We start from the raw sequence: 19519 nt of genomic DNA, 5'->3' as shown, positions 1-19519 counted from the left end.
GAGGGAAAGATGAACGGCGCAATGTACAGCGAGATCCTTGATGTAAACCTGCTCCAGAGCGCTCACAACCTCATACTGGGGTGAAGGTTCACCTTCCAACAGGACAACGACCCTAAGCACACAGCCAAGACAAAGCAGGAGTGGCTTCGGGACAAGTCTCTGAATGTCCTTGAGTGGCCCGGACTTGAACCCGATCAAACATCTCTGGAGACACCTGACAACAGCTGTGCAGCGACGCTCCCCATCTAACCTGACAGAGCTTGAGAGGATCTGCAGAGAAGAATGGGAGAAACTCCAAATACAGATGTTCCAAGCTTGTAGCATAATACCCAAGACTCGAGGCTGTAATCGCTGCCAAAGTTGCTTCAACAAAGTACTGAGAAAAGTATACTTATACTTATTTTTAGATTTTTTGCAAATGTATTAAAAATACGTTTTTGCTTTGTTATTATGGGATATTGTGTGTAGATTAATGGAGAAAAAAAACATCCCATTTTAGAAGGCTGTACCATAACAAAATGTGGAAAAAGTCAAGGGGTCTGAATACTTTCTGTATTCACTATATACACACACACTGTAAAAATCATGGGCTGCGTTTTTTGGCTTTAAAAATCAGTTGCTCTTTTATGCGACATTATGCTCCATTCCGTAGGCTACCTCACTATTCTCAATTTCATCTCGTCTTTGTGATATTATAGGCCTGTGTGGAATTAGTTTTTATAGCCTACTGTAGCCTAAGGTTTAGCTTATTGTACGGCTGCATTTCGGATACACTTGACACGTGTTGTATGTTGTCGTGGAGACCAAAATCCATCTTGTGTTAAGCTATATAAAACAACGATTGTTGATGTGTATTGATGCATCTCAGATTATTATTATTTTTTTAATGTATTTAAACGTTGCAGTAATTGGACCTATAGGCCTACAGTAGCAGTGGGATATTTATTGATATTTTGTCTGGTGCTTTTAACGTTTGAGAGAGCGAGAGCTGGCACTGGTCCGAATGACTCAACTGCCCCGCATGGAAAGAAAAAAGAACTCTGGGTTTTCAGGCTCATTTGAATTTCCTGATGCTGAACTTTTCAGCGACAAAACAGTGATCAAATTAAGATCTGACATCTGTATGTAGCTGAGCATTCTGCCCGATTAGGTCTACTGTACAGGCCGGTGATGAAATAGTGAGTGTTAACTATGGAATCTGTCAGAACTTATTATAGGGTGTCCAATCAAAATCTTTTTACCAACGGGTAAAAATGTTCAATTGTGTAGATAATCCTCTAAGAAAACAAATGGTCTAAACCTTCATGTCTCTATCATAATCTGTTAAAAAACGAGAGTCTCTGTGAAATGTTAACAGATCACTGAGCGTATAACAACGCCCTTTATTTTCAAAGCCTTTTTACATTTCATTCAGCTCGTGTTATGTTAATTTTGCAACCCGAGGAAACAACTTTGAAGACGGCGACCACAAAATGTAAAATCCTCAAAAGTTGTTATGGGAAACCTGCACCGCTTTGTCAACACAGCTAGGTGCTTATTGTCAGATGTATTAGGTTACAAAGTGCAACTTTTTGGACCTACTGTTAATGACACGTGAGACAGACCCCCACCGACCGATTCAGAACATAATCATAATTGTCCTGGAAAAATGTATTTCATAAGATAAGTGAAACGTCATCAACAAAGCGTGTTTTCACCCACTCTCACCCTACGTATTACTAACCCCAGCGGCTTACCAAGGCCCGATTTAATAGCCTCCTGCTTTCCAATGCTTTACTCGCACAGCTACTCAGCACATAAGATGTTGGACTATTCAACAGGTATATGAGGAAAGGTAATAATAGGCAAGCTAAACTCAGAAGAATCGGTCAAGATTTACAGCACCAATATGCAGGTTGGTGTTAGATTCTTTTTTTTTTTTTTCACAGAGGAACATTATCTATAACAACATTTTTCAGTTCCATACTACTTGATAATGTCAGGAATGACATGCAGGTTGAAACATGACCTGAAACTCAGGGCTCAGAGATGCTGCCTTTTACCGTCTATTACACAGTACTTAAAGTAGTTTGAACAGTCCTGTGCTGTATTTTGTTTGCTAAATCATAGTGGTTGTAAATGGAACAATCTACGCAAGAGGTCACCGTCTGCCCATTGAATATGCAACAAAAAAAAGCAGGAAGCTACAGTTTGACCTTGGGTAGTAAGCGTACAATGGACTCAACTAAATGTCCTACATCTTACAATGAGAGTGCCAGATCAACATAGGTTCAACTACATCAAAGTCTTCTCCTGCACCCTCTGCCCTACTATGTACTATAGATGTCCCCTTCCCTGGTTCTTTCACTTAAAATAAGAGAACTAGGTGCTTGATACGATACAATGATCAAGTGTCACACAGTTCATGCTCCAAGTGTAACAAACAGAGGAATCTCTACTGAAACACATGATCTTAGTATACTTCCTCTGTACATACTCTTTTGCCTTTAGAGTTTGTCCTTCATTCAACAGAAAAGCCCTATCAGACGATAAGGGACGACTTGTGGTTGGAGGCATTAGTGGGTGGGAATCGGAGCGACAGGGATTGGGGGTTGGGTTGCAGAGAAGGGAAATCCCTGTGGAAAGACAAAACACTGGACCAGGGACACAGCTGGTCATTTGGTGAGAGGTTGCTCACAGTAAACACAAGCTGTTTAGAGAAGGTCTGGAAAGGCCATTACTCCAGGAGCTGTGTGGGACGGATGGCAGGAGATTAAAAAAAATAAAAGGAAAAAAAGAAACTATGTGTATACCTTATTATTTTAGGCAAAACAAAACAATTTTCCCATAACATGTCCGTATGCAGGCTTTTCACACCCTTATTTAGACAACTGTATCCAGGGGGCAATATTAACTTCAGAGTGGCTTAGCATTAATATACAGTATGTTATAACCTTCTGTTATGAATCGCCTTATTTCACTTCAGTAACATTGGGCACATCCCAAATGGCACCCTATTTCCCTATATAGTGCACTACTGGTCAAAAAGTAGTGTACTATAAACGGCACCCAGCCGTTCCTTATGAGACTATAGTACATTATATCCTTCTTAATACCACTGGGACTCCAGCTGGTAGTAAGTTAGTTAGCCAGTCTGTCAATCAAAGAGATTCCAGATCATTCTGGGTGATCCTTGAATTCCATGTCCATGACACTACACAACGCAAGTTACAGAAGAGATCAACCTTGTCTGACCTGTTCTCTCCCCACACCTTATTTCAGAGGTCAAATATGCTTCTATCAGAACCTCTCTCAGTATAGGCAAGTAACTTGGCCCAGTAAAGACAGGGTGAACATCTGCCAAGCATTAAGATAAGAAAACGACAAGTAATATGTTCCTGTCCATGTGTATGTTTAAATCCATTGCTTTTGGAGTGATAAGAGCTGAAATTAGGAGCAGTTAGCGCCTGGAACTATTTACAGTGCATTCAGAAAGTATTTCAGACCCCTTCCCTTTTTCCACATTTTGTTACGTTACAGCCTTATTCTACAATGGATTTTTAAAATTTTAATCCTCATCCATCTACAGAAAACACCCCAAAATGACAAAGAGAAAACAAGTTTGGAAATCTTTGCAAGTAAAAAATAAATAAAAAATGAATTACCTTATTTACATAAGTATTCAGGCCCTGTAAAACGGCGCAGGAAGCAGCTTTATGGGCGCCCAACCAATTGTGCTATTATGTGGGTGTTTTGCATTATTTGTAATTTATTTTGTACATAATGTTTCTGCTACCGTATCTTACGGCAAAAAATACCTTCTGGATATCAGGACACAGATCACTCACCTCGGATTCGAGATTTTTCTACAACAAGGACGACCGACGCACAAGACATTCTCCAAACACCCCACAGGGCCGACATCCCCGTTATCTGCAAGAGGAAGCGACGCAGGTACAGAGGACAAAGATGACTGATCAGGACCCAGAGAAGGCGACTGGGAAAGCTGCCATTACCGTCAATACTACTCGCCAACGTGCAATCACTAGACAATAAATTAGACGAGGTACGATCACGAATATCCTACCAACGTGACATCAAAAACGTTATATCCTGTTTCACGGAATCATGGCTGAATGATGACATGGATATTCAGCTAATGGGAGGGGGGGGGGGGGGGGGTGGTCTGTGCATATTTGTAAACAACAGTTGGTGCACGAAATCTAAGGAAGTCTCTAGATTTTGCTCGCCTGAAGTAGATTATATTGTGATAAATTGCAGGCCACACTACTTGCCTAGAGAGTTTTCAGCTATACTTTTCGTGGCTGTTTATTTATTTATTTATTTATTTATTTATTTACCACCACAGACAGATGTTGGCACTAAGACCACACTCAGTCAGCTGTATAAGGAAATAAGCAAAGAGGAAACCACTCACCCAGAGGTGGCGCTCCTAGTGGCCAGAGACTTTAATGCAGGGAAACTTAAATCAGTTCTACCTAATTTATATCAACATGTTAAATGTGCAACCAGAGGGAAAAATAAATTCTAGATCACCTGTACTCCACACACAGAGATGCGTACAAAGCTCTCCCTTGCCAACCATTTGGTAAATCCGACCACAACTCTATCCTCCTGATTCCAAGCAAAAATTAAAGCAGGAAGCACCAGTGACTCGGTCTATAAAAAAAAGTGGTAAGATGAAGCAGATGCTATCACAGACTGGAACAAATACAATGGCATTGAGGAGTACATTACATCAGTCACTGGCTTTATCAATAAGTGCATTGTGGACTACAGGAAAAGGAGCACTGAGCACGCCCCCATTCTCATCGACGGGGCTGTAGTGGAGCAGGTTTAGAGCTTCAAGTTCCTCGATGTCCATATCAACAACAAACTAGAATGGTCCAAACACACCAAGACAGTCGTGAAGAGGGCACAACAAAGCCTATTCCCCCTAAGGAAACTAAAAAGATTTGGCATGGGTCCTGAGATCCTCAAAAGGTTCTACATCTGCAACGTCGAGAGCACTGGTTGCATCACTGCCTGGTACGGCAATTGCTCGGCCTCTGACCGCAAGGCACTACAGAGGGTAGTGCGTACGGCCCAGTACATCCCTGGGGCTGAGCTGCCTGCCATCCAGGACCTCTACACCAGGCGGTGTCAGAGGAAGGCCCTAAAAATTGTCAAAGACCCCAGCTACAGACCGTTCACTCTACTACCGCATGGCAAGTGGTACTGGAGTGCCAAGTCTAGGACAAAAAGGCTTCTCAACAGTTTTTACCCCCAAGCAATAAGACTCCTGAACAGCTAAGCAAATGGCTACCTGGACTATTTGTATTGTGTGACCCCCCCCCCAACCCCTCTTTTTACACTGCTGCTACTCTCTGTTTATCATATATGCATAGTCACTTTAACTATACATTCATGTACATACTACCTCAATTGGGCCGACCAACCAGTGCTCCCGCACATTGGCTAACCGGGCTATCTGCATTGTGTCCCGCCACCCACCACCTTTACGCTACTGCTACTCTCTGTTCATCATATATGCATAGTCACTTTAACCATATCTACATGTACATACTACCTCAAATAGCCTGACTAACCGGTGTCTGTATGTAGCCTCGCTACTTTTATAGCCTCACTACTGTATATAGCCTGTCTTTTTACTGTTGTTTTATTTCTTTACTTACCTATTGTTCACCTAACGCCTTTTTTGCACTATTGGCTAGAGTCTGTAAGTAAGCATTTCACTGTAACTATTCTGTTGTATTGGACCTGTTGTATTCGGCGCACGATTTGCTATGAAACTCAAAATTGAGCTCAGGTGCATCCTGGTTTCCATTGATCATCCCTGAGATGTTTCTACAACTTAATTGGAGTCCACCTGTGGTGGAACTGAAAATAGCTGTGCAGCAACACTCCCCATCCAACCTGACAGAGCTTGAGAGAAACTGCCCAAATACAGGTGTGCCAAGCTTTTAGGGTCATATCCAAGAAGACTCGAAAGGTGCTTCAACAAAGTACTGAGTAAAGGTTCTGAATAATTATGATTATATTATATAATAATTATATTATGTGATGTTTAAAAAAAAAAAAATTATACACTTGCAAAACAATCTTAAAACCTTTTTTTGTTTTTTCATTATGGGGTATTGTGCGTAGATTGATAAGGTGGGAAAACACAATTTAAAATCATTTTTAGAATAAGGCTGTAATGTAACAATGTGTAAAAAGTCAAGGGGTCTGAATATTTTCTGAATGCACTGTAAACCCATCAAATACACATAACGCTTCAGCTGCCTACACTCCTAGGAAAAAACCTAAAAAGGTTTTTTTTTTCGCCTGTCCCCATAGGAGAACCCTTTTTGGTTCATGGCATAACCTTTTGGGGTTCCATTTAGGACCATTTTCATAAAGGGATCTACATGGGACCCAAGAGTTCTTCCTGGAACCAAACACGGTTTTATCTGGTCCCAAAAAGGGGGCTCCTATGGGGATAGTCGAAGAACTCTTTTGGAACCCTTTTTGGAACCCTTTTTTCTAAGAGTGTATGTAAAACGTGTACGCTACTGAAAAAGAGGAACAAGTTTGTCCTTTCTGTGAGGTCAACATTTACATAAAAATGCAGGAGAAGAGAGCGCTTTTCCCCTTCGAGTCATAATTATAATATATATAAATCAGACTGCATTCATTCTTTTATGAGACAATGCTGCATTGTCTATACAGGAGTGTTTATCAAAGAAGCATTAGCCTGTTGCTCTGCGGTCTCCCCTGATGCTCATCACATGCACTGGAGCTTTACAAAATGTCAAAGGCCCAAGAGGGAACGTTAACTATGATCTTGCTTTGTGATTACAGTTTTCCATGTAAAAGACACAGAGGAAATCCAAAAATAAAATGACACATGGGCCACAGTACCATAAACTAGCATTCGTTATGAAAGATACATATTTCTCACATATGTAACCATCAGGTTAGCAGCTGCGAAATGTCTGCTTCTGTGACATATTGAATATACCGAATGAACAACTGGTAAATGATAATGTGCGCGAGAATAGCGCCATCTAGAGATTTGCTTCACGTACTTTTATTCAACCCTGTCCTTCTATTTTTCTCTGACCTTTTTAACACAAAAGGCTCTGTTATGAAGGTGGATGGTAGGTGGAAGAGTACACAACAGAAACAAAGCACGGGCCAAGACTTCATACACACTATTGACCATTGGTATTGTCCAGGCACTATGACGCCATTTGCACAGAGCTATTGCGTGGAATCTGTGTTGAATACGTGCTCTCTCTGGTATTAAAACCGAGCACGTTAATTCCTGCAATAGCCAAGCCTACCAATTCATTTGGCGAAATTTTAACATATAGTTGACTGATTTTGTATACTAACACAGTACAACTCCAGGAATAAGTGCTCATTGGTATTTACGGTCAGTGCGTTGGCTTCAACTGCACAACAAAGACAACCCATTATTCCCTGTTCTCTGGATGATGGCCACTGTCTGTTTTAGCTCTCTGAGGCATAAAGCATCCCATCCACAAGACATAAAAGCCTCTGTATTCCCAAGACCTGACGGGCTTAGCAAACACAAGCTTGTCTTAAGGTCTCAATTACATTTTTTGTTAGAAGTAGTTTTCATTTTCCCACTGGCCAAATTCAGTGATTTTTTCTCTCCTTTACATTTAATGCTGTTGCTATGAGTGGTGTGGGTGGCCTCTGGAATGCCACTGACCTCTTCACTGAAACTACAAACAACAAGGCCTGTGTGATATCTGTATCTACTCTATTGAATCTGTCAAACAGTATTGTAATGTGATGAACAACATTGTACAAATGTATAGGCCTAATAATAATCGCACAAATGCTGTATCAAACACAGTATATACTATTCTGTATTGAAAAGTTATTTCGAAATGTGTTCATTTTCATGTAAGTTCATCGCATTTAGTGAGGGAATGACACCTGCTGTCCTCTATTGGCTTTCAGAGTTTTGTGACCGTGTTTTGTGTTTAATTTGTAACCTACAGTAGTTCCTGGCCCAATTGGAAACTCTTTTCCTGGCTGAACAGAGGCTTTTACCCCTCAGGAAAGTTTTAAGGGGAAAATGTTGCAAATGCTAGAACTCTGAGGGTTTTTGTCTATGCTATCATAACCTTACATTAGTAGCTATATTACCCTTTAACACATCCAGTGAAGATCTCATTTGCCAAGGTCTAGACTTATAACACTTCTGTTTGTAGAGGCTCAACTATTTGGATGTTCCTGTTTTAGGTCTTCTTCTGTTCTGAGTTGAAACTTTGCAGGAGTATAAAAGGATTGGGTCTCTGCAAATATTTGGACAATTAATTAAGCTCACAGTAGCACTAATCAAAGTGGTTTGAAATGGCAAATTTCGATTTGAAATTGCAGTATTAGTTTCACAAGTTCCTCTCCTCACAGCGAACACGTTAGCCTCGAAGACCTATAACTTCTACCATGGAAAACATGGGTGTGCAGTAGCTCGTTATAAGGGCGTACTGCTGCCAGTATGCTAAATTCTGGCGGTATAACACAAAATACGGTTATAGGGCAGTAACTTTGACCCCAATGATTTCAGCTTGCAGCTATATTTTCCTAATATTGACATGTTGTAGAATTCAGCCCATCCCTCTCACCATAGCTTTCAACCACTTTGATTAGTGCTACTGTGAGCTTAATTAATTGTCCAAATATTTGCAGAGACCCAATCCTTTTATACTCCTGCAAAGTTTCAACTCAGAACAGAAGAACTAAAATAGAAACGTCCAAATAGTTGAGCATCTACAATGTGTGACAGTGTTCTCATTTGCCAGGGTCGAGACTTACGATATCTTCAGTGGATGCAGTTAAATGGGAATAAAGCTACTGAATTAAAATGCAGCTGTGCCCTTGGACTGCTAAAGTGTCTGGAAACAGCTGCGGGGATTCACAATACCTATACCAATTCCACGCTCGGCTCCACTCCGAGGGAAGCCTGCAATGTGAGATCATGGTAAAAAAAAAAAAAAAAAAATGGTGTCTCTCATTATCAGCACGGGCTTCACATAGCTGGGAGGATAGGGAGAGGAATGTCACCAAGAAAAACACTCAGCTGTCATGGAGGAAAATGTATAAACCATCCATCCTCCTTCTGCACTCCTTTCCTGTACAGATGTAGGATCTTTGCTACAGCAGTTTGCTACAACAGGAAAACAATTCTGCAGCAACAGGAAGTGCGAATTACTATGTGCATTATAACTAATGGACATTTTTGTAGGGGCGGATATATTTTTTGAAAAGGAAAACTCAACTTTGAAATGTCCGAATGGAAATTAAAACGTCAGAAGCCTTTTTACACTACAAGTTTGACATTTCCTGCATTTCAGGAAAGTTCTCCTGCAACAGGGTGATAAAAATCAAGATCCTACATTTGGATAGGCCTGTACAGCCTTCAGGTAGTATTCAAACCCCTAGACTTTCTCCACATTTTGATGTGTTACAAAGTGGGATTAAAATGGATTTGGTCGCTTTTTTTGTCAACAATCTGCACAAAATACTATTTCATGTCAAAGTGGAAGAAACGTTTTATTTATTATTGTAATTAATGGAGAAAAATAAAACACTAATATATCTTGATTAGATAAGTATTCAACCCCCTGGGTCAATACATGTTAGGATCACCTTTGGCAGCAATTACAGCTGTGTCTTTCTGGGTAAGTCTAAGAGCTTTGCACACCTGGATTGTACAGTATTTGTACAATACAATATATATATATATATATTTATTGTCATGCTCTGTCACATTGGTTGTTGATCATTGCTTGACAGTCATTAAGTCTTGCCATAGATTTTTATACAGATTTAAGTCAAAACTGTAACTCGGCTCCTCAGGAACCTTCAATTTTGTGCATACTCTAGTGCACATTTGGCCTTGTGTTTTAGGTTATTGTCCTGCTGAAAGGTGAATTTGTCTTGCAGTGTCTGGAGGAAAGCAGACTGAACCAGGTTTTCCTCTCAGATATTGCCTGTGCTTAGCTCTATTCCATTTATCTTTATCCTAAAAAAAACTCCCCAGTCCTTGTTGATGACAGGCATACATATAACATTATGCAGCCAACACTGTTCTTGAAAATATGAAGTGGTACTCAGTGAGGTGTTGTGTTGGATTTGCCCCAAACATAATGCTTTTGTATTCAGGACAAAAAGTTAAACTTCTTTGCCACATTTTTTGAAGTATTCACTTGGTGCCTTATTGCCAACAGGATGCATGTTCTGGAATATTTGTATTTTGTACAGCCTTAATTCTTTTCGCTCTGTCATCTAAGTTAGTATTGTGGATGAACTACAATGTTGTTGATCCATCCTCAGTTCTCTCCTATCACAACCACTCAACTCTGTTTTAAAATCAACATTGGCCTCATGGTGAAATCCCTGAGCGTTTTCCTTCCGCTACGGCAACAGAGTTAGGAAGGGCGCCTGTATCTTCGTAGTGACTGGATGTATTGATACACCATCCAAAGTGTAACAATAATAACCGCATCATGCTCAAAGGGGATATTAAGTGTCTGCTTTCTTTTACCCATCTGCCAATAAGTGCCCTTCATAACAACAAACCATAGGAAAACCTCCATGGTCTTTGTGGTTGAATCTCTGCTTGAAATTCACTGCTCGACTGAGGGACCTCACAGATAATTGTATGTGTGGGGTACAGAGATAGTAGTCATCTATGTACCCCACTCTCTATGTGCAATAAACACTATTATTGCAAATAGAGTGAGTCCATGAAACCTACGTGATTTGCTAAGCACATTTTTACTCCTGAACACATTTAGGCTCGTCATAACATAAGGGTTGAATACTTATTGACTCAAGACATTTCAGATTTTCATTTTGAATCCATTTCTAAAAACATAATTCCGCTGACATTTTGGGCTATCGGTGACGCAACATCTCAAATGAATCAATTAATTGAATTGAATTCGGGCTGTAACACAACACCACGTGGAAAAAGGGGTATGACTACTTCCTGAAGGCACTGCATGTGCCGCTCTACTCAGAAACGCAAGGTTGCCAAGCGAAGGATTTCAAAATGAGAGACCAGATGTCATTGCAAACAGATGCTGCTGTGGCAAAATGATGCAGTCTTTTAGCAGACATTAAGTCACTTTTCCAACAGCCAAAGCAGAACTAGACATACAATTATTTAGTTGAATCTAAATTTGGAAAATCCTCAAGTGAATTTCACTGTGTTCATAGAGCTATGCATGTTTGTGTGCACTACAAACTGCCACCCTTGGACAAGGGCCTGTGTTTTGGAAGGGTCTGTAGCAAGATAACAAAATGTAGCATGGCGTGAAGGGCCACATGATGTCTCCACAAGTCATTGCACTTGAAAAGAGGGGTGGATTTTCAGAAGCAGTTGTGGCTCAAAGTATGAGAAGCCACAAATAAAACCGGCACACATGTATCCCCCCCCCCCCCCCCAACACAACAGCTCATGGAGAGTGGCTTTCATTTCCAAATAACAGACAAACCACAGACTGAATTGGGTAGTCTGCTACTCTAGAAAGCCAGATGGGCTCTGCTACCAAATTACACAATTCTCCAATGACATATCAAAAGGGTCTGAAACTACAGCACTTGATCCAATAGATTACTGTGTGGTTATGTGGAGTTCATGATAAGCACCTATCCCAAAAAAATTACCACTGGTGGTAAAACAAAATGATCCATGAGGAGAGGTCTAAACGTGTCTTTTGCCTAATATTGAATATCAAATAAACAAGAGTCAACGAGGAGCTCTTTAAAAGTGTTATGTCTGCGACCGTGTGGGATTTCCCATTTATTTGGTTCAAGACCGGTTGCTTGAAGATGATGTCAGCTGACCGTATTCCAGTTGGTCGGAGGCGTTTGCTCTTAAAAAAACTTGGGAGTGAGTTTTCCAAAGTTCTTTGCAAGTTTTTTAGAAAGTCACTGCTCACTCCCTTGGCATGCAACGCAGGCCTGCAGATTTATTGTGATTTTAATTAGGACTGAGATGCAGAATTTAAGGGTTTAATAGCAATTCATGTGAAGTTTCCATTTCTCCACAGATGTGGAGTTTTCCATATTGAGACTGAAATATGAGGATATATCTATGAGATCATCCCATCCATACAATTAAGACTTCCGAATATCAATAAATAACCAGATGTTGATTATAATGCACATGAGATGCACACTGGTTTTCCTCCAAAATGCTTCCCATGACCCCAACATGTGGTCAAGGCAATTTCTCAGAACAACTCAGAAGGCAGGAAATGAGTGGAGTTCAAAGGTTACTGAAATGTCTGCAACAACTGTTACTTCAGTTACTGACTACATTTACTCAATCTAGCCGATATATCCCCTCTGGTTGTGGACTATTAAATGAGTCAAACCTTTTGTCTTAGACATGCAATCATGTCATTCAATTGCAATTTGCTTGCAACATGTGTCTAGAAAATGTATTGCAACATTGTCTTTGTGTGCGTGGGGGGGGGGGGGGGGGGGGGGGGGGTAGATAATGGCATTGAAGGGATGGAATCCCAGTGAAGCTTTGTAAAAGGTTTGAACTGAATAAGGGTTTGGAATGACATAAGACACCATGGGCTACAAAAGTCCCATATTTTCCAACTGATGTCATCTCATGAATTCCACCATAAATGATCTAATATACACGTTTTTTAAGTGTCATCATCAATCTAAGCATTTTAGAACACCTCCAAGTAATGGTTACAATTCTATCCTGAAGTGAACAATAATGTAGTAGACTACAGCTAAGAAAAACTGACAGCTGACAGTTCTCACACAGGAACCTTCTGACCTAGTACCCATAATGAATCCACATACTGTACCTAGAGCCAGAGAGTCGTCGTCGAGTTCCTTGGGACCCATTTTCTTCCATGTCTAGCTGCATAGGTTTAACTAAATCCCTCGGACTAATGAAAGGCAAGAAAAACACACAATTATTCATATTTCATAACAAAAAAAATGCACAGGTTTACATCTAGAGCTGTCCCAAACGACCGAGTGCCTGCTGCGGATGGGCGAGCCCCTATTAACAATGAAGTCATAGTTTCGCCGGATAACTTTTGCCAGACTTACAAAGTGTTACAGACATTAAAGTACAATTTCATTAAGATCATTCTGTAACTTCTGTAATCTCTTACCATGAATGGCCCTGCCCCTCCGAGCAGCTGTCAACTTTCATCAGTCTTTATTAGGGATTCAAAAAATTACTTATACCGTACAAAATATACCGTAGACTTTTCATTCGTTCAGTGATCCATTAGGCTACTCTGCGTTCTTGTGAATTCTGGAACTCCCACTTTTACCTCCAACTCTTGGATCAAAACAACAGTCACTGCTCTGTTCCAATACGCCGCCAGCACAACCCAGTCTTTCCCGTTTAGCCAGCAGTCAACATATCAAAGTTGTGACACAATGCTACGGATGCCAAGTTCTCTGTCGAATGCACAACTAAAAAATACAAATAAATCGGCGTCCAAACGTAGGCCTATGGGTACTGTAGATGCTTTGCACGACGACGACTCAGCGTGCAAATAGGCTTTCGTGTGGCGTCGAATACCTTACTGCCCTAGTTTTCCTCCCAGCGGTGATTGATTTCATCTCTCCATCCCAGAAGGAATAGGCTACAAACGTTTCGCTTTTTTATTCATTTAAAGCAGCATTGGAAATATGTACACTGAGTGCTAAAAAAAACCTTTAAGAACACCGGATAACCTGCTTTTTCCAAGAAAGACTGACCATGTAAAAGCTATGATACTTACTGATGTCACTTCAATCAGTGTAGATAAAGTGGAGGGGACAGGTTAAAGAAGGACGTTTAAGCCTTGATAACGAGTGTGTATGTGTGCTATTCAGAGAACGAGTGTGTATGTGTGCTATTCAGAGGCTGAACGGGAAAGACAAAATATTTAAGTGCATCAATATTTTGTTCACTAAGTCTATGTGAAACTTGATTGAAGGAGCCAATTCGTATGACTTTCATTGGTATTTTCAACATCTGAAGTGAACAATTCGCGTTTTTTTCCAACACTTTCTCTGGCTGCCAATGCTCTTGCTCAACTAAAAATGGTATCTGTCTCATCAACAAACAAAAAATTGTCACTCTAACAAAACAATTCTGAGTTAAGTTGATCTAATATTTTGTCATTTAGAAAAAGTTATATATACCATTAGGAGAGCCTAAAGATAAATAACCACTTGTTTAGATATACAAATTGTAATCAGTTTTTAATAAAGCAGTAACATTAAAGGTGATCCAATGCAAGTCAGTGGTACCTCAATTACCATATTTCAAATCATGCCCAAACCATCTACAAGTAACTTCATTGAGTTAGTTATTTTTTAGATACATGTTTTTCCCATGTTACCCCAGTACTTGGGAAAAACACCCCTTTTCTAAAAAACACATTTCATGAAATAACAACAAAAAAATGTAAACTGTAGCTACTTATTTCCATTTATAGTTCTTGCCTAAGCATGACCATCATCCACATACCACATTTTTTTACCAAACTTAGCTTTATTGTGTCAGAAATTGGACATTGTTCTTAGGGGGACACTACCAATGGACAAACACCTACAGCTCTGGATATATATTAATCATTGAAGGGTGAATAATGACATTAAGGCAAGAGGACAATACTGTAGGTAGCCTAGTTTTCAAATGGAGCCTTTTTATGATTGTTTTATTCATGTTATAGCGACACCATGTGGTAGGTAAATAAATGCAAAATTCAAGGTGGAACTTCACTGTTTCACAATTTGATATACAAATTAATAAATGCATTGCGTATTATCACACATACATCATAGTCAAATAGTAAATTGTGACACACACATTCATTGCAGAGTTCATAATACATTTTTCTGCAGTCTTACATGTTGTACCAGAGTAGGGAAATAAGTCACAACAATTCTAAGGACATCTGACTTACATTTAACACCAGAACAATACCCAGACAGTCGTAGGCCAAGGATAGCAATGTAAACGCTGCAACTATAAGCAAGGTGACAGCCACATGGGCATGGTTGTTGAGAGACCCATTATAAAAAACATTGGATATTACCGACAGACATAAGAGAGAATAGGGAACTGTTGTTCGTACGTGATTTGCATTCAAATGAATGAACACTGAGCCTGAAGTTATGAAGTGCCATTTTATCAGAAAAATCATACAGTGCATTCGCAAAGTATTCAGACCCCTAGACTTTTTCCACATTTTGTTACGTTACAGCCTTTTTCTAAAAATGGATTTTCTCATCAATTTACACACATAACCCCATAATGACAAAGCAAAAACTGTTGTTTTTTTGTGTAAATGTGTATGAAAAAAATAACATTGAAATATAACATTTACATAAGTATTCAGACCATTTACTCAGTACTTTGTTGAAGAACCTTTGGCAGCGATTACAGCCTTGAGTGTTCTTCGGTATGACGCTACAAGCTTGGCAGACCTATATTTGTGGACTTTCTTCCATTCTTCTCTGCAGATCCTCTCAAGCTCTGTCAGGTTGGATGTGGAGCATCCCTGCACAGCTACTTTTAGGTCTCTCCAGAGATGTTAGATTTGGTTCAAATCCGGGCTCTGGCTGGGCCTCAAGCCATTCCCGTGTTGCTTTGGCTGTGTGCTTAGGGTCGTTGTCCTGATGGAAGGTGAACCTTCGCCCCAGTCTGAGGTCCTGAGCGCTCTGGAACAGGTTTTCATCAAGGATATCTGACTTTGCTCTGTTCATCTTTCCCTCAATCCTGACTAGTCTCCCAGTCCCTACCACTGAAAAACATCCCCACGGCATGATGGTGCCACCACCATGCGTCACCGAAGCGATGGTGCCAGGTTTCCTGGCATTCAGGCCAAAGAGTTCAATCTTGGTTCTCATGGTCTGAGTGGTCTTTAGGAGCCTTTTGGCAAACTCCAAGCAGGCTGTCATGTGCCTTTCACTGAGGAGTGGCTTCTGTCTGGCCTCTCTACCATAAAGGCCTGATTGGTGGAGTTCTGCAGAGATGGTTGTCCTTCTGGAAGGTTCTCCCATCTCCACAGAGGAACTCTGAAGCTCTGTCAGAGTGACCATCGGGTTCTTGGTCACCTCCCTGACCAAGGCTCTTCTCCCCCGATTGCTCAGTTTGGGCGGGTGGCCAGCTCTAAGAAGAATCTTGGTGGTTCCAAACTTCTTCCATTTAAGAATGAGGGAGTCCACTGTGTTCTTGTGGACCTTCAATGCTGCAGAAATGTTTTGGTACCCTTCCCCAGATCTATGCACCAACACAATCCTGTCTCAGAGCTCTACGGACAATTCCTTCAACCTCATGGCTTGGTTTTTGTTCTGACATGCACAGTCAACTGTGGGACCATATTTAGACAGGTGTGGGCCTTTCCAAATCATGTCCAATCAATTGCATTTATCACAGGTTGGACTCCAATCAAGCTGTAGAAACATCTCAAAGATGATCAATGGAAACAGGATGCACCTGAGCTCAGTTTCAAGGCTCATTGCAAAGGGTCTGAATACTTATGGGTCTGAATACTTATGTAAATAAGGTATTCTTTTGTTATATACACTGCTCAAAAAAATAAAGGGAACACTTAAACAACACAATGTAACTCCAAGTCAATCACATATCTGTGAAATCAAACTGTCCACTTAGGAAGCAACACTGATTGACAATACATTTCACATGCTGTTGTGCAAATGGTTTGGACAACAGGTGGAAATTATAGGCAATTAGCAAGACACCCCCAATAAAGGAGTGGTTCTGCAGGTGATAACCACAGACCACTTCTCAGTTCCTATGCTTCCTGGCTGATGTTTTGGTCACTTTTGAATGCTGGCGGTGCTTTCACTCTAGTGGTAGCATGAGACGGAGTCTACAACCCACACAAGTGGCTCAGGTAGTGAAGCTCATCCAGGATAGCACATCAATGCGAGCTGTGGCAAGAAGTTTTGCTGTGTCTGTCAGCGTAGTGTCCAGAGCATGGAGGTGCTACCAGGAGACAGGCCAGTACATGTGGAGACGTGGAGGAGGCCGTAGGAGAGCAACAACCCAGCAGCAGGACCGCTACCTCCGCCTTTGTGCAAGGAGGAGCAGGAGTAGCACTGCCAGAGCCCTGCAAAATGACCTCCAGCAGGCCACAAATGTGCATGTGTCTGCTCAAACGGTCAGAAACGGACTCCATGAGGGTGGTATGAGGGCCCGACGTCCACAGGTGGGCTAACAGCCCAACACCATGCAGGACGTTTGGCATTTGCCAGAGAACACCAAGATTGGCAAATTCGCCACTGGCGCCCTGTGCTCTTCACAGATGAAAACAGGTTCACACTGAGCACATGTGACAGACGTGACAGTCTGGAGACGCCGTGGAGAACGTTCTGCTGCCTGCAACATCCTCCAGCATGACCGGTTTGGCGGTGGGTCAGTCATGGTGTGGGGTGGAATTTCTTTGGGGGTCCGCACAGCCCTCCATGTGCTCGCCAGAGGTAGCCTGACTGCCATTAGATACCGAGATGAGATCCTCAGGCCCCTTGTGAGACCATATGCTGGTGCGGTTGGCCCTGGGTTCCTCCTAATGCAAGACAATGCTATACCTCATGTGGCTGGAGTGTGTCAGCAGTTCCTACAAGTGGAAGGCATTGATGCTATGGACTGGCCCGCCCGTTCCCCAGACCTGAATCCAATTGAGCACATCTGGGACATCATGTCCCACTCCATCCACCAACGCCACGTTGCACCACAGACTGTCCAGGAGTTGGCGGATGCTTTAGTCCAGGTCTGGGAGGAGATGCCTCACGAGACCATCCGCCACCTCATCAGGAGCATGCCCAGGCGTTGTAGCGAGGTCATACAGGCACGTGGAGGCCACACACACTACTGAGCCTCATTTTGACTTGTTTTAAGGACATTACATCAAAGTTGGATCAGCCTGTAGTGTGGTTTTCCACTTTAATTTTGAGTGTGACTCCAAATCCAGACCTCCATGGGTTGATAAATTTGATTTCCATTGATAATTTTAGTGTGATTTTGTTGTCAGCACATTCAACTATGTAAAGAAAAAAGTATTTAATAAGAATATTTCATTCATTCAGATTCAGGATGTGTTATTTTAGTGTTCCCTTTATTTTTTTGAGCAGTGTATATATATTTTTTGCACAAATTTTTAAAAAACGGTTTTCACTTTGCAAATGATGGAGTACTGTGTGTAGATTGATGAGGGGAAAGAGTCAAGGGTTCTGAATATTTTCAGAATGCTCTGTATCTAAGTTCCCTATCTACCATGCTAGACTGCTAGCTACACCAGGTGTGAGAGTTTGCTGTACACCACAATAGCAATATTGACTAGCTAGTAGACAGCTAACATTAGTATGTTGATATAAACAAAGATACTTGTAACTAGCTAGCTAATTTGGGGACTCGCATAATATAGATTTAACTTGTCCGAATGGACAAGTAAAAAAAAACACAAAAATCATCACTATATCAAACAATTACTCCAATCAGAATTAGATCAGAGAGGCCAACATTGGAATAATATTCAAATCTATTTTTAATATAATAAATAAAAAAGCCTACATGACAAAGTGTAGGTGATATGCATATTAGTTACAACCTCATGTCCAAACCGATGCTGACATGAGGGATGCGCCAGAAAATGTAGCCACACTTTAATGACACTTTTAATTACATCAATATGTACTAAATGCCAGTCATTTTTGACAATTATAATGAAGGAAATTTACATTAATGTCTAAAGGCTTGATTCTGTCGACATAGGCTGCTCGAGGCACAGTTCATTCAGATCAAATGGTCACAAGACCAGAGAGTGGAGGACCATGCCTGTTACGAACCGCACATCAGCTACCTTGAATCTGAGAGGAGGGGGTCAGGATTTTGAAACTATAGAGAACAAAAAGATAATTGCAACATGTAGAGTGTTGGTCCCATGTTTCATGAGCTGAAGCAAAAGACACCAGAAATTGTCCATGCACACATAAAGCTGATTTCTCTCAAATTCTGTGCACAAATATGTTTACAACCCTGTTAGTGAGCATTTCTCCTTTGCCTAGATAATCCATCCACCTGACAGGTGTGGCATATCAAGATGCTGATTAAAAAGCATGATCATTACACAGATGCACCTTGTGCTGGGGACAATTAAAGGCCATTCTAAAATGTGCACTTTTGTCACACAACACAATGCCACGGATGTCTCAAGTTTTGAGGGAAATTTCAATTGATATGCTGACTACAGGAATGTCCACTAGAGCTGTTGCCAGCTGTGAACCTCGACATCCAGCTGTTTCTCCTTCGGGATCATTTGAGTAAGCCACCCAGACAGCTGATGAAACTGTGGGTTTGCACAATCAACAGCCTGATTAACTCTATGCGAAGGAGATGACTTGGTTTTGAGCCCTGGAGGGAATAATTTTATGAAGACATATTTGGTTGCAATTGTGATGTTGCAATATTTTTTGTGTCTTGCCTCTC

At 41.1% G+C, this 19519-nt stretch overlaps 1 protein-coding gene across 3 annotated transcripts in view; it reads right to left on the bottom strand.

Annotated features, from left to right (window-relative positions):
- LOC110501495 (cordon-bleu protein-like 1) overlaps window positions 1-13834 on the bottom strand; it is a 33805-nt gene extending 19971 nt beyond the window's left edge. Inside the window, exons 1-2 of one of the 3 annotated variants that reach the window (XM_036958865.1) lie at window positions 13800-13834; window positions 12864-12947 (exon numbers count right to left, since the gene is read on the bottom strand). In XM_036958865.1, coding sequence (XP_036814760.1) covers window positions 12864-12925 — 62 coding nt within the window. In that variant the 5' untranslated portion in view covers window positions 12926-12947; window positions 13800-13834. Of the gene's footprint in view, window positions 1-3827; window positions 3894-12863; window positions 12948-13178; window positions 13714-13799 lie in introns of those variants that run through there. The other 2 variants (XM_036958864.1, XM_036958867.1) reach the window with 2 other exon arrangements.
- Window positions 13835-19519: the final 5685 nt, after the last annotated feature.

Source organism: Oncorhynchus mykiss, chromosome 22 (assembly GCF_013265735.2).
Source record: "Oncorhynchus mykiss isolate Arlee chromosome 22, USDA_OmykA_1.1, whole genome shotgun sequence".
Lineage (NCBI taxonomy): Eukaryota > Metazoa > Chordata > Actinopteri > Salmoniformes > Salmonidae > Oncorhynchus > Oncorhynchus mykiss.
This window is presented reverse-complemented; position numbering and strand designations above follow the sequence as displayed.